This window comes from Ochotona curzoniae, unplaced genomic scaffold (genome assembly GCF_017591425.1).
Source record: "Ochotona curzoniae isolate NIBS_2020 unplaced genomic scaffold, NIBS_Ocur_1.0 contig_2855, whole genome shotgun sequence".
In the NCBI taxonomy this organism is placed as follows: domain Eukaryota; kingdom Metazoa; phylum Chordata; class Mammalia; order Lagomorpha; family Ochotonidae; genus Ochotona; species Ochotona curzoniae.
In genome coordinates this window covers 653,646-668,161 of record NW_024465615.1, presented here as the reverse complement: position 1 = coordinate 668,161, position 14,516 = coordinate 653,646, and the positions used below count along the sequence as shown (strand labels likewise).

The window sequence follows — 14,516 nt, the reverse complement described above, 5'->3', positions numbered from 1 at the left end:
TGAAGTAAAGCTCTAGGCAGCCTACATGGGCTAATGACTAGGAAAGTCATTAGAGATTACCCAATCCTGCGAATTAGCTCCTGGTGATAAGATCAGACATCCTGCATCCCTTATGAACTTCTTCCCATTATTTTAGGGTCATTTAGTTTTAATTGCTTCTGGTAAATTTGAGGCAGGTAATTACAGTGCAGTCATGTGAGTCTTGATTACCCTGCTGCTATTACATCTGGACAGTATCAGAGTAAGAATGGAAGTAAAATCTGTCCAGGAAGGAATTTCTCCTTGTCTCATCTCTATCAGCATTGGCGGCAGCCAGGGGTGGAGGTGGAAGGCTGCTGAGGCTTTCTGGACAGTGGCTTGGACACCTGCCCAAGGTCCTCACAGCTTGAGGGATGTGATTAGGACCACCTTGGAGGTGTAAGTGAGACGATGCAGAGAGCATTCCCACCCATCTGTCTCATTTACTGCCACTCTACATGACAATGGATGCTCAGGAGTTCAAAATTATTGAAAACCTTATTGTCAAAGCTCAAATGTCAGCCCTGTGTTCTGCGTTTTTGGTCCTTTGATCCTGAGCAACATCTGCATTTCCACCTAATCCAAAGCAGGTAACTCAAGCAGCAGACTAAAGTAACACCTCTGCTTGCAAGCATGATAGAGTCAAGAATAGAATGTAATTTAGATTAAATCTAAAGAAAATACTTAGATTGAACCAGCACAAGGATGGGAATAGATGAACCAAAGAAGAAATGGAAAGCATCATTTTTTTTAAAGATTTATTTATTTTTATTGCAAAGTCAGATATACAGAGAGGAGAAGAAACAGAGAGGAAGATCTTTCATCCAATGATTCACTCCACAAGTGACCGCAATAGCCGATGCTGCGCCAATCTGAAGCCAGGAGTCAGGAGCCTCTTCTGGGTTTCCCATACGGGTGCAGGGTCCCAAGGCTTTGGGCTGTCCTCAACTGTTTTCCCAGGCCACAAGCAGGGAGCTGGATGGGAAGTGGAGCTGCCGGGATTAGAAACAGCGCCTGTATGGGACCCCATCGTGTTCAAGGTGAGGACCTTAGCTGCTAGGCCACCACGCTGGGCCCTGGGAAGCATCATTTTTAAAAAACATCAAAACCTGGCACAGGGGCTCAAAACAGTAGCCTAGTGGCTAAAGTCCTTGCCTTGCACACGCTGAGATCCCATATGGGTACCAATTTGTTTCTCGGCTGCTCCACTTCCCATCTAACTCCCTGCTTGTGGCCTGGGAGAATAGTCAAGGACAACCCAGCACCTTAGAACCCTGTACCCATGTGGGAGATGATGAAGCGCCTGGCTCCTGGCTTCGGATCATTTCAGCTCCAATCATTGCAGCCACTTGGTAGTGTCAGTGGATGGAAGATCTTTCTCTCTGTATCTCCTTCTCTCTGTATATCTGACTTTCTAATAAAAATAAATAAATCCCATTATGGGTATGCCAGCTCAAATCCCTGCTGCTCCACTTTCTGTCCAGCTTCCTGGTAATGTACCTGAAAATATAGCAGAAAATGGCCCAAGTACATGGGCACCTCCTGCTTTGTTGTAAAACCTGAGTGGAATTCCAGGCTTCTGGCTTTAGCCTGACCCAGCTCTGGCAATTGTGACCATTTGAGGAGTGAACCAGCCAATGAAAGAACTCTCTTTCTCTGTCTCTAACTGTGCCTCTCAAATAATCGTTTTTGCTTGTTTTTAAAGATGCGTTATTTTTATTTGAAAGGCTGATTTACAGAGAGAAGAGAGACAAACATTTTCCATCCCCTGGTTCATTCCCCAAGTGGCTGTCATGGCCAGAGTTGGGCTGGTTCAAAACCAGGAGTTTCTTCCATGTCTCCCATGTAGATGCAGGGGCTCAAGATGTTTTCCTAGGCATATCAGCAAGGAGCTGGATCAGAAGTAAAGCAGCCACGACTTGAACCAGAAATATTGTAGGACTCTGGACATGTGTCATCCAGCAATCCTGTAGAAAACAGGATTTGAAGACATAGGCAAGTCAAAAATGAAACTTGCTAAACTTAGCAAATGAGTAGCACTTTAAAGTATAAACATAAACCATTTAAACATAAAACGTAGTCTGTGGCAATTCAGTTGCCAAAAAATTTTTTCAAAAAAATTCTATCCATATTTCTTTAGTCATACAGTCTTTTTTGTTTGTTTTGTTTGTCTTTAATCATAGTCTTAAAAATACCAAAGTTTTACCTGTATATCTGACTTTGCAATAAAAATAAATAAACCTTTAAAAAAAAAGTGTTGAATTCCTCAAGGCTCTTACATCTTGATTTCCTCATGTTTCCCCCTCTTTCTTAAATTAGGGATTAGGAGGGATACAAATTTCACCTAAACTATCATATAGTGAAGGAAATCCCACAGAACAAAAGAAAGGAAAAAAAATTTAAGATTTATTTTTACTCCAAAGTCAGATATATAGAGAGAGGAGAAGAGGCAGAGAGGAAGATCTTCCGTCTGATGATTCACTCCCCAAGTTACCACAACGGCCAGAGCTGAGCCAATCCAAAGCCAGGAGCCAGGAGCTTCTCCAGGTCTCCCATGCTGGTACAGGGTCCCAAAGCATCGGGCTGTCCTTTACTGCTTTCCCAGGACACAAGCAGGGAGTTAGATGAGAAACGGGGCTGCCAGAATTTGAACCAGCGCCTGTATGACATCCTGGCACATTCAAGGCGAGGACCCTAGCTGCTAGGCCATGGCACCGAGCCCAGCAAGGAAAATTTTAATCAACTCACAAGACCCAGCACTTTTTAAATTTATTTATTTTAATTGGAAAGGCGGATTTTACAGAGAGAAGGTGAGACAGAAAAAAATCTTCCATCATCTGGTTTACTCCCCAAATAGCCACAACAGCCAGAACTACACCAGTCTATGGCCAGGGAGCCAGGAGTTTCTTCTAGATCTCCCACATAGGTCAAGGGTTCCAAGGCTTTGGGCTGTCCTAAACTGCTTTTCCAGGCTGCAAGCAGGGAGCTGTGGGAAGTAGAGTACCAGGACAGGAATTGGTGGCCATATAGGATCCTGGCACTTGGAGGGAGGTAGAGGATTAGCCAGTTGAGCTATCATGCCAGGCCCAAAGAAGCCAGTATATTTTAAATTAGGTGACTCAGTAACAAAAATGAACATAAACAGAAAAAACCTAGCGTACTTCTTGATATCATATGCATTAGCCTTAAATATCACAAATGTAGTGTCAAAGGAGGTGAAAGCAAGCTTCAGAAGTATCCGTAGAGACAGCATCTATAAAATAGTATAGGGTATGGGCCCAGCGCAGTGGTCTAGCAGCTAAAATCCTCCCCTTGAACATGCCGGGATCCCATATCAGTGCTGGTTCTAATCCCGGCAGCCCCACTTCCCATCCAGCTCCCTGCTTGTGGCCTGGGAAAGCAGTTGAGGATGGCCCAAAGCCTTAGGACCCTGCACCTGCGTGGGAGACCTGGAAGGAGGTTCCAGGCTCTGGGCTTCAGATTGACTCAGCACCGGCCATTGCGCTCACTTGGAAAGTGAACCATTGGATGGAGGATCTTCTTCTTTGTCTCTCCTCCTCTGTATATCGGCCTTTCCAATAAAAATAAATAAAATCTAAAAAAAATAAAATAGTTTAGGGTGGGCAAAGCAATACTTCTGCTATGTTAAGGGGAAAATATAATCAAAGAAAAATGTACAACAAGTTGTACTGTTTGTTTCTTAAGATATTTATACCAAATTTTATTACTATTTTCTCAATACTTGAAACATGTCATTGAAAAGAATACATGGCTCTTCATGTAGAGGGACAAAAGTTAGGCTAAGGGCAGGAGCTCCCCAGCCCCTGCGGAGAAGCACATAACTCAACATGAGATTAGAGCGGAAGTGTTGTGTTGAATTAAAGATCTTCGTCACACAGATGGTAAGCCTGCAGGAATCTCCAGTTCCATATTCTTCTTTCCCTGGGGTTATGAGTAGATTCAGAAAGCCAAGGAAGATAAGAACCTGCCAGCCCTCAGAGTTACTGAGAAGTTTCATGGCCCTTTGCCAACTGTTGCCTACTCAGCAGCTGAAGCAGGCGCCCTAGACAGTGCACACTCACTTCCCACTGTGTGGGCTTGCACATTGCTTAGCCTCAGTAAGCCTTACTTTTCCCTGTATGCTTACTGTGGATTGGCAGTCTAGACAGGACTTGTTTGACTTAGTCTCATCTTCCTTCCCCTTAGCATGCATGTGTTATAAAGATTTCCCAGTAAAATCTTTAATTAAAAAAAAACAAATCATTTCTAGGGCCAGTGCCATGGTATAGCAAGTTAAGCTTCTACCTGTGGGCCTGCAGCCCACAAGGTTGCTGGTTCATGTCCCAGCTGCTTGGCTTCCAATCAAGCTCCCAACTAATTGCCTGGGAAAGCAGTGGCAGATGGCACAAATGATTGGACCCCTCCTCCATGTGGCGACCCAGAAGAAGCTCCTAGATCCTGGCTTTGGATCATCCCAGTCTTGGCAGTTGAGGCCATTTGGAGTGTGAACAACAGATGGACAATCTCTCTTCTCACTCTGCCTTTCAAAATAAAATGGCTCAGTGATTAAATCCTCACCTTACAAGTGCCAGGATCCCATATGGGCACCAGTTCACTGTCCCAACTGCTCCACTTCTGATCCGGCTCTCTCATTATGGTGAGGGAAAGCAGGCCTTGGCAACAATTTGGAGAGTGAACCAAGAGATGGAGAATCTTTGTCTTTCCTTCTATCTGTAACTCTGTTCTGTCTTTCCATTAAAAATAAATCTTTAAAAGTAATAATAAATAAATAAAGGGGCCTGGCACAATGGGTAAATGGCTAAATCCTCGCCTTGAAAGTACCGGTTCCTGCTCCTGCTACTCCACTTCCCATCAGCTCCCTGCTTGTGGCCTGGGAAAGCAGCAGAGGATGGCCCAAAGCCTTGGGACTCTGCACCAACTCTTGGTGACCCAGAAGAAGCTCCTGGCTTCAGCTTCCCCTCAGTCCACCCACCTTTCTGTCTGGTATAGTCTAAATATTATTTGACCTCTGAATTCATACAGATGCATTAAACCCCAAACTAATAAGTTAATTATATTCAGAAGATAGAAATTTATTATAATTATTGTGTTTAGGAGGCAGTTTTAGTGGGAAGTCCCTAGATCATTGGTGGCATGTCCAAAATAAATTCTGTTTTTAAGATTTGTTTTTATTTATTGAAAAGGCAGAATTACAGATCTGGTGCAGTGACCTAGTAATTAAATCTTCATCTTGCAACTGCCAGGATCCTGTATGGGCGCTGGTTCCTGTCCCAGGTATTTTATTTCCCTTGCAGCTCCCTACCTGTGGCCTAGGAAATGAGTAGAAGATAGCCCAGTGCCCTGGGATCCTGAACTTGCATGGGAGACCCAGAAGCTCCTGCTCCTGACTTCAGATGGGCTCAGCTCCAGCCCTTGCAGCCATTTGGGGAGTGAACCAGTGGACAGAAGATCTTTCTTCCTGTCTCTCCTCTCCGTAAATTGGCTTTTCCAATAAAAATAAGTAAAGTAGGAAAGAAGGAAGAGCCAAATTACAAAAAGAGGGAAGGAGAAAGATCTTCCATCTGTTGGCTTACTCACGAAATAGCTGCAGCCGCCAGGAAAGCACCAGCCTGAAGGCAGAAACTAGAACTCCACCTGGTTCTCCCACAAGGATAGAAGGGGCACAAGTGATTGAGTAATCTTCCACTTCTGTCACAGATGCGTTTAGAGGGAGCTGCATCAGAAGTAGAACTGTTAGAATTCAAACCTGCTCTCATATGAGATGCTGGCATTACAGGCAACAGCTTGACTCACTGTACCAAAACCATCAGCCCCCAGCAGGTAATTATTACAATAGGGTCAATTATAAAATTCTAAACTGGATCCAGCCCAGACCCCTATCCTGGCTCACTGTGTGGTCGTTTCTCTGCCGTTGCCATTTACCACTTTCACCAGATGCTCAATCCATGGGACGACCCAATTATGAACCTCCAAAACTGTGAGCTAAATAAGTTTTTCTCTTTATAAACTTAGTTGCCTCAGGTATTTTGTTGTAGTAACAAAAAAGATTGACTAATACGGTATCACATCTGCAGACTGCAGTAGTGATTTATGTGTCTCAGGAAGAGCTGCACATAAACAACATGAAAGGTTCCTGAGACCTTAGTCAAGCCTGCTAAACATAAGGAAAACCAGGATATCCTGTAAAAATCTAACCTTAGCAATTCCAGCTTCTTCCAGAGGTGTCCACTTACATCCCAGATTCCAAAATAGCTGTGTAGTGATCTCTAATTATGGCTGTTAGAGTTCCTGGGTATTTTTTGTCTGCTGTTTACCTCTTGGCTAGTTCTAATGTTTATATTCTTAGGTTCTTAAACTACCAGGTCAGATATATACCCAACGACTTCCTTGGAAAAAGAAATAAGACTTTTCAGAGATAAGCTAGTAACCCACGAATCTTAAATCTAAGGCCTTCTACACTTCCTTATTGTTTTTGGGGGGTGGGGTTTGAGGGAATTCCCCCCAAAGGAATAGGAACCACCATAACAATTGGACTGTTTGCAAGTTAGGCAGGTTGGAAAGTTCTGGAAGTTCCTTTAAAGCCCACCCACTGAGTGCATACTGAGTCTGTGCCAAAAAGCAAACTACTACTGTCTGCCAGTTTCTGACCTATACACAGAGGTGCTGTGGCTTTGGCCTTCTGCTGCTGGTGACAGACTTGAATCTTCCAGAAGAGTAGAGACAAAGAGGAATCTGAAGTGACATAAAGCTCTAAAATTCTACTTTGTATCTTGCTAAATGCTTGTCCTTTGAGTACAATCCTTTTTAACAGCCTGTGTGTACGTCGATGTTTCCAGGCCTTGGAATGGCCTCTGTTCCACCCACCCTCCATGTCTCCTGGTTAGTTTGAAGGTTTTTTTCCTTAGTTGGTTTGTTTTGTTTGTTTAAATCATGCTCCTACCCTCCTTGTACTCTTCTTTCCGTCTGCCTATTTTTGACTCTTCGTTTCTGACTCAGGGGTGCTGAGTATTCCCTTGTTAGGACACAGCTGTTTCCACAGAGCCATCTCAGGTCAGGATAGTGACTTGGCAGTTCTAGGCTTCCTCCAGTCTCTTCGCTCAGTCCCTTTGTATGGCATTACACTTCAGAATAGGGATTCTGGACTCACAGACCTGGGGATTATAACTTGTTCCTTAGCAGTCATGTGGTTTGGGGGTAAATGATTCAAATTCTCCTTATCTAACTACATCTGCAAAAGATGGTTGCTATGTGTACTGCCTCAGAGATAAAAATGATACCCCCAGAAGCATATAGAAAGATTTTTTGTTTTGTTTTGTTGTTGTTTGTTTGTTTGTTTGTTTTTACCTAATTAAACAGGTTAAGGCTCCCATCCCAAATCTGCCAATGTGATTGATAGGCCAGGACACGGAGAGTGGTTTCCTTTGTTCTGCTACCCAGGTGACTTTCCAGATGCAATAGCTAGGTTTATACCAGCGACACCTGGGACCGACATATGGGCAGTAGGTTCAGCTGCCACTTGTGATACTGGTGTCCCATATCAGAGTGCTGGTTCGAGTCCCAGCTGCTGTAGTTCTGTTGCAGCTTCCCACTAATGCACCTGGGAAGGCAGAGGAAGATGACCCACCCACATGGGAGACCTGGATGAAATCCCTGGCTCGGGCCCGGCGGCGTGGCCTGGCAGCTAAAGTCCTCGCCTTGAACGCGCCAGGATCCCATGTGGGCGCCGGTTCTGGTCCCGGCAGCTCCACTTCCCGTCCAGCTACCTGCTTGTGGCCTGGGAAAGCAGTTGAGGACGGCCAAAGCCTTGGGACCCTGCACCCACATGGGAGATTCAGAAGCGCCTGGCTTCGGATTGGTTGAGTTTCTGCTTTTGTGGCCATTTTGGAAGAGAGCCAACAGGTAGAAGACTCTGTGCCTCCTTCTGTCTCTATAAAAATCTGCCTTTCAAGTAAAAATAAATAAATACTTTTTTATACAACTCCTATAATGTACTTAGAATATTTAGCACAGTACCTAACATACAGTAGGTATGCAATAAATAGTAGTGGTGATTTTTTTAAGATTCATTTATTTTTATTGGAAAGTGAGATTTACAGAGAAGAGACAGAGAAAACATTTCCATCTGCTGGCTCACTCCCCAAATAGCCACAACTTCCAGAGCTGAACTGATCCAAAGCCAGGAGCTAGGAGCGTCTCCTGATCCTCCTGGTCTCCCAGGTGACAGCTCCCTTCTGTTGATTCACTTCCTTATCCCCATGAATGGCCAGAACCAGAAACTGACAACTCAGAGTCTCCCAGCAGGATGTCAAGAACCCAATTACTTGAACCATTACTGATTCCTTCTGAGGGTTTTTCACTGGTGAAAAACTGAAGCAAAGCCAAGAACTAGAGCCAGAAATCAAACCCAGACACTGCAGTGGAAGCCAGCATCTTAACCCCTAGGACAAGTGCCCAGAGTCAGATGGTCCTTAAATACACTCAGATGCTAAGGGTCAGTGGTGCTGCTCATGAGAATGTGTGTTTGGGTTTGGAGTAGTCTTTTATGTGGAATGGTGCTAGTTTTAAAATATCCTTTTTATTATTATCATTATTCACTGAATGAATATGGTTTTAACTAACCAGAGTCTGTGGTGAGAGTGGTGCAAACCCATTGTTTCCAGAATTGTTCTGAGATGATTCATGATTTTGGAGCCTCAAGTGAAGTTAGGTATTGATATGGATATATATCCCCAGATGAAGTAGGTCAATCCAGGAGCTAGCATCAGCTTTGCCACCTGACCAAAGGAAGAAGGTTATATGGAATTTTGTGCCTCTGAGTTTGGGTCCCTAAAGAAGTGAATTCTGAATATTTGATATTTTCAGGCCCCAGCAGAAAATCATTCCGAGCAGCATATCCAAACTCCAGACCTCTCTAAAGTCAGGTCTTCCCTTAGCCTGCCATTCTATCTTCAGGAATATCTTGAGGTTCATAGTCATTAACCAGACTGAATGGCTGTTCTTGGCCTAAGGAACAACCTGAACCCCAGTAGTGGGGAGGCTGGGGGTGACAGTAGCCACCCCTGTAAATTGACTGTTTGTTTTACAGAAGCAGCATACACGGCAGCATCATCTGCAACAATGCCGTGATTGAGAAGGGAGCAGAGATCAAGGACTGCTTGGTTGGAAGCGGCCAGAGGATTGAAGCCAAAGGTAAACCAGGCCCAAGTTACAGTCCCACATCCTTTTGCTACCCCACCACACTGACACAGACACCGTCCTGTGCTCCATGAGCAGAGTGAGAGGCATGCACGTGTGCACAGTGCCGAGGACAGCATACATTGAGACATTAATGCCTACCTTGGAGGAGTGCTGTGAGGATTAGTTACAACAGAATGTTGTTCGTTTGTTTTAGTGTTTATTTGTTTTACTTGAAAGGTAGAATTAGAGATCTTGCATCTGCTGGTTTATTCCCCAAGTGGCCACAACAACTAGCCATCAACACAGCCCTCAAGATCTATCACAGCAGAGACATTTCAAGAAAAAATATTCACCCTAATGAGAAGTCATGTCATCCAGGCCCAGGGCAGTAGCCTAGTGGCTAAAGTCCCCTCCTTGTGTACACTGGGATCCCATATGGGCGCTGGGTCATGTACCAGCTGCCCCACTTACCTCCAGCTCCCTGCTTGTGGCCTGGGAAAGCAACAGAAGATGGCCCAAAGTCTTGGGACCCTGCACCCACATGGGAAATCCAGAAGAACCTTCTGGCTCCTGGCTTCAGATCCCCTCAACTCGAACTGTTGTGGCCACTTGGGGAGTGAACCACCAGACAAAAGATCATTCTCTCTCTCCTTTTCTCTGTTTTAACTAACCAGAGTCTGTGGTGAGAGTGATGGATAACCCATTGTTTCCATAATTATTCTGAGATGATTTTGACTTTGCAATGAAATAAATAAATGTGAATATATGGATATGGATTTTTTTTTAAGAAAGAAGTATCACCATCCAAAGTCCAAGGCTATTTTTTTAGGATTTACTTACTTATTTGAAAGGTAGATTGACAAAGAGAGGAACAGAGAGCTTCCATACATTAGTTTACTCCCCCAAATGACTTAAATGGCTAAGGCTGGTCAGGGCCAAGCCAGGAGCCCAGATCTCCATCTGGGTCTCCCAACTGGGTAGCAGAGGCCCAACAATTGAGCCTTCTACCACTGTGTTCCCACACACGTTAGCAGAAAACTGGATCAGAAATAAATCAGCACTCTGATATGGGATGCCAATATTTAAGCAGTAGCTTAACCCACTATGCCATAGTGTCAACCTCCAGTTTCCAGGCATATTAATACCACAGAGTCACTACATCCATAGCAATCCATCTTCCCAAAACTGTGACTCTTAATAATCTACTTCAGACCTCTTGGCCCCTTTTCACACCACCAAAAGAACAAGTGGGTGCCAGTTTCTGTTGCATCAGATTAAGCTGCTACCTAATGCTGGCATCCACAAGTTCCTGCTATTTTTCTTCCAATCAAGCTCTCTGTTAACGTTCCTGGTAGGATAATAGAAGATGGCCCTAGTGTGCGGGTTCCCACCTCCCATGTGGGAGAACAAGATGCAATTCCTGGCTCCTTGACTTCAGTCTAATCCAGCTATGGCCATTGTAGCCATGTGGAGAGTGAATCAGCAGATGGAGAATCTCTCTGGCTCTCTTTCTCTCGATAGACATATATAACTCTGCCTTCCCATCCCAATAAATAAATCTTTTTTTTAAAAAAGGCCATTTTATAATAACTCTGGCTTTTCTCACTCCACTCCATAATTCTCATTTGGCAAAAATCCTGACAACTAAGTTTGACCTTTTTCTCAAACAGTAGAAAGGCCACAGCCAAGAGTCAAAACCTAGAGAACCCTAATTGTACACTTCCTCTGAGCTTCTTCCTACTGTCAGTGAGCGAAGCTGGATTTGTTCCCTGTGACTGCAGGAGTTGCCATGACGGTAGACCTGACATAGATCAAGGTCTGACACATAACTGATGCAGATTTCTTCCAATCTCCCTGTGAAATTATGTCAACCTCCCTGAATCCCCATGAGCAAGGCCTCTAGACCAAGAACAGACCAGAAGGAAAGGGGAGACTAGGGAAGTCAAGCCAGAAAAGGCTCAAGTGTTTATTTGGAACCTGGCAAAGCAGAAGAAAAATGGTGCCTTCCCCTGTCGGGTACCTCATTCCCTCCTTGATCTGCAACAGGAAGGTTCAGGAAGTCAGCTGGAATTAGAATTGGAAAGAAACAAGTGCCCAGTACAGTGGCCTAGCAGCAAAAGTCCTCACCTTGAATGTTCCGAGATCCCATATGGGCGCTGGTTCTAATCCCAGCAGCTCCACAGTGTTTCTGTGGCTAAATGTTCACTTTGCACATGCTGGCATCCCATATGGACGCCAGTTCGTGTCCCAGTTGCTCCATTTCCCATCCAGCTCCCTGCTTATGGTCTGGGAAACCAGTTGAGGACGGCCCAAAGCCTTGGGACCCTGCACCCATGTGGGAGACCTCGAAGAGGCTCCTGGCTCCTGGCTTTGGATTGGCTCAGCTCTGGCTGTTGTGGCCACTTGGAAAGTAAACCAGCAGATAGAGATCTTTTTTTCTGTCTCTCCTTCTCTCTGTAAATCTGCCTTCCCAAATAAAAAATAAATAAATCTTGAAGGGAAGGAGGGTGGGGGGAAGGAAGGAAGGAAGGAAGGAGGCAGGGAGACAGAGCTTTGCATCGGCTTGCCCCCTGCGGTATGCAGGAGTAAGAAGTTGGAACTGGGAACAGAGCTGAGACTTGAACCGAGGCACTGTGATGTGGGGTGCCGGAATCCCAAGTGGCATCTTTAACAAATGCCGTCCCCTACGCAAACACACAACCCTGTGAGAAGACTGAAACCAAAGGTAGATGATGCTCTCAAGTCAGAGAAATAACTGAAAGTCAAATTAGGGTCTATATATCATTTGACTCAGAATCTTTTCTTTTCCTGTCTCTTTTTTCCCCTCCCCTTCTACCCTTTTCCTCGCACATGGGATTGCCTTTGTCTAAACGATGCTATATCAACAAGCTTTGTGGCATCTGATCTTGAGTTTCTCTTGTTGTTGGAGAAAGAAAAATAATCCTATGGGAATTCTGGGCCACCAAGCACCTTTGGTTTACTTATTGCCTATTTTAGGCACTGGAGGGCTAGGCAAATTAAAAATAAAGGGATAGAAATTTGACATAGCTCTTAAGCCACCACTTGGAACCACTACATCCAATTTCTGAATGCCTTGCTCAGGCCCAGCTCCTCTGCTTCTGACCCAGCTTCATGTTAAGGAGCACTGTGGATAGCAGTAGGAGACATCTCAACTTCCTGGGTCCCTGCCACCCACATGAGAGACCCAGATTAAGGTCCTGGCTTCTGACCTCAGCCTGGCCCACCCTTCAATGTTGAAGACATCTGGAAACTGAATCATAGATGAAAATTTTCTGTTCATTAATCTCCTCATTCCTCTACCCTGCAAATAAAAAATGAAAACTAATCAGGATCAGCACTGTGGCACAGTGGGTAAAGCCACCACCTGGATTTTTGGCATCCCAAATGGACATGGTTCATTTTTCGGCTGCTCTACTTCTACTGCAGCTCTTTGCTGAAGTGCCTAGGAGAGCAGCAGAAAATGGACATTCCCTCTCTCTGGGGTCCCTCTCTCCATCTCTTCTATCTAACTCTTTCTTTCAAATAAATAAAAAACAATTTTTTTAAAAGTTGAGTTATGCCAAGAACTAACTAAATATGTTCCTAATTAACCCTTTACCTGTAAAAATCTAAAAGTACTTATTTCTTCACTCCGACTATATATACTATGAGTAAGTAGACAACAAACAGTAAACCTTGTTCTTTATTTTAAAGTAGTTTTTTTTTATTTGAAAGTCAGAGTTACAGAGAGGGGGAGAGATAGAGAGAATCTTCCATCTGCTGGTCTCAGAGGCTACAACTGTTGGGACAGGGCCAAGCCAAAGCAAGGAGCTTCATCTGGACTTCACATGTGCGTGACAGGGGCCCAAGGAGTTTGATCATCTCCAGCTGCTATTAGGAGAGAGGTAGATCAGAAGTAGCACATCCAGGGCCCAACGTGGTAGCCTAGCGGCTAAAGTCCTCACTTTGCATGCCCTGGATCCCATATGGGCATCAGTTCGTATCCCGGCAGATCCACTTCCCATCCAGCTCCCTGTTTGTGGCTGGGAAAGCAGTAGATGATGGCCCAAAGCCTTGGGACCCTGCACCCACATGGAAGACCTGGAAGAAGTTCCTGGCTCCTGGCTTTGGATCAGCTCAGCTCCAGCCTTTTGGCTACTTGGGGCGGGGTGGGGTGGGGGGGGGTGAGCCAGTGAATGGAAGATCTTTCTCTCTGTTTCTATTTCACTCTGTAAATCTGACTTTCCAGTAAAAATAAGTAAATCTTTTTTAAAAAAAAAACTTTTTTTAAGAAGAAGCAAAAGAAGTAGAGCATCCAAACACAAACCGGCACCCATTTGAGATGTTGGCTTTGCAGGTGATGGCTTTACCCACTCTACCACAATGCCAGCCCAAGTCTTACTCTTTTAAAACAAAATTTAAATGTATTTATTTTTAAGATATGTATCCATTTATTTATTTATTTATTTATTTATTTATTTGGAAGGCAGAGTTACAGAATGAGAAGGAGAGACAGAGAGACCTTCCATCTACTGGTTCACTCCCCAGATACATGCTATAGCCAAGGCTAGGTCAAGCTGAGGCCAGGAGGCAGGAGCAACTTTTGGTTCTCCCACATGGGTCCAGCGGCCCAAGCACTTAGGCCGTCTTCCACTGCTTTCCTGGAATCATCATGGAGCCAATTCAGATGTGAAGCAGCCAGCTACTCAAACTGCCACCCATATGGAATGCCAGCACCTTAGGTGGAGGCCAAACATGTGATGCCACAATACCAGCTCCCACAGTTCTGCCCTAAATGGAAGAATTATGGCTAAATCTTTGGGCGGGGGGTGGGAGGAGTCTCTTTACCAAATATACAAAAAGGAAAATCTTTCAAGCAAAGGACAGCCACGTGAACACCTAAAAATGAAACAGTTCAGTGTGTTGAAAGCTGCAAATCAGTGGGAATATCCAGAGAATGAGGTGCAAAGGAGACGTAGGAAGAAACAAAACAGGAAAGATAGAACTGGTGACAAAGCTGAAATCTCAAAAGCCTCAGTGCTTCCAAAGCCTCAATAGAGACCCACTTTCTACTGACACAGAATAAACAGACTCATACCTGGTCCTATCATCAAGGATCTGTATTTTGCTGCACCAAAGCCTTCTAGGCTAAATAAAATAAAAGGCCTTGAGGCCAGCTCTGTAGTATAGTAAGCTAAGTCTCCGCCTGTGGTACCAGTATCCCATATGGGTGCCAATTCAAATCCCAGCTTGCTTCATTTCCCATCCAGCTCCCTGCTTATGGCCTGGGAATGCAGCAG

The 14,516-nt window shown here is 44.6% G+C and overlaps 1 protein-coding gene across 2 annotated transcripts in view; it reads left to right on the top strand.

Moving 5' to 3' along the window:
* EIF2B3 (eukaryotic translation initiation factor 2B subunit gamma) overlaps positions 1-14,516 on the top strand; it is a 135,589-nt gene that overhangs the window by 119,484 nt on the left and 1,589 nt on the right. For both annotated transcript variants that reach the window (XM_040977732.1, XM_040977733.1), the window contains exon 11: positions 9,125-9,228. In XM_040977732.1, the coding sequence (XP_040833666.1) occupies positions 9,125-9,228 (104 nt within the window). The remainder of the gene's footprint in view (positions 1-9,124; positions 9,229-14,516) is intronic.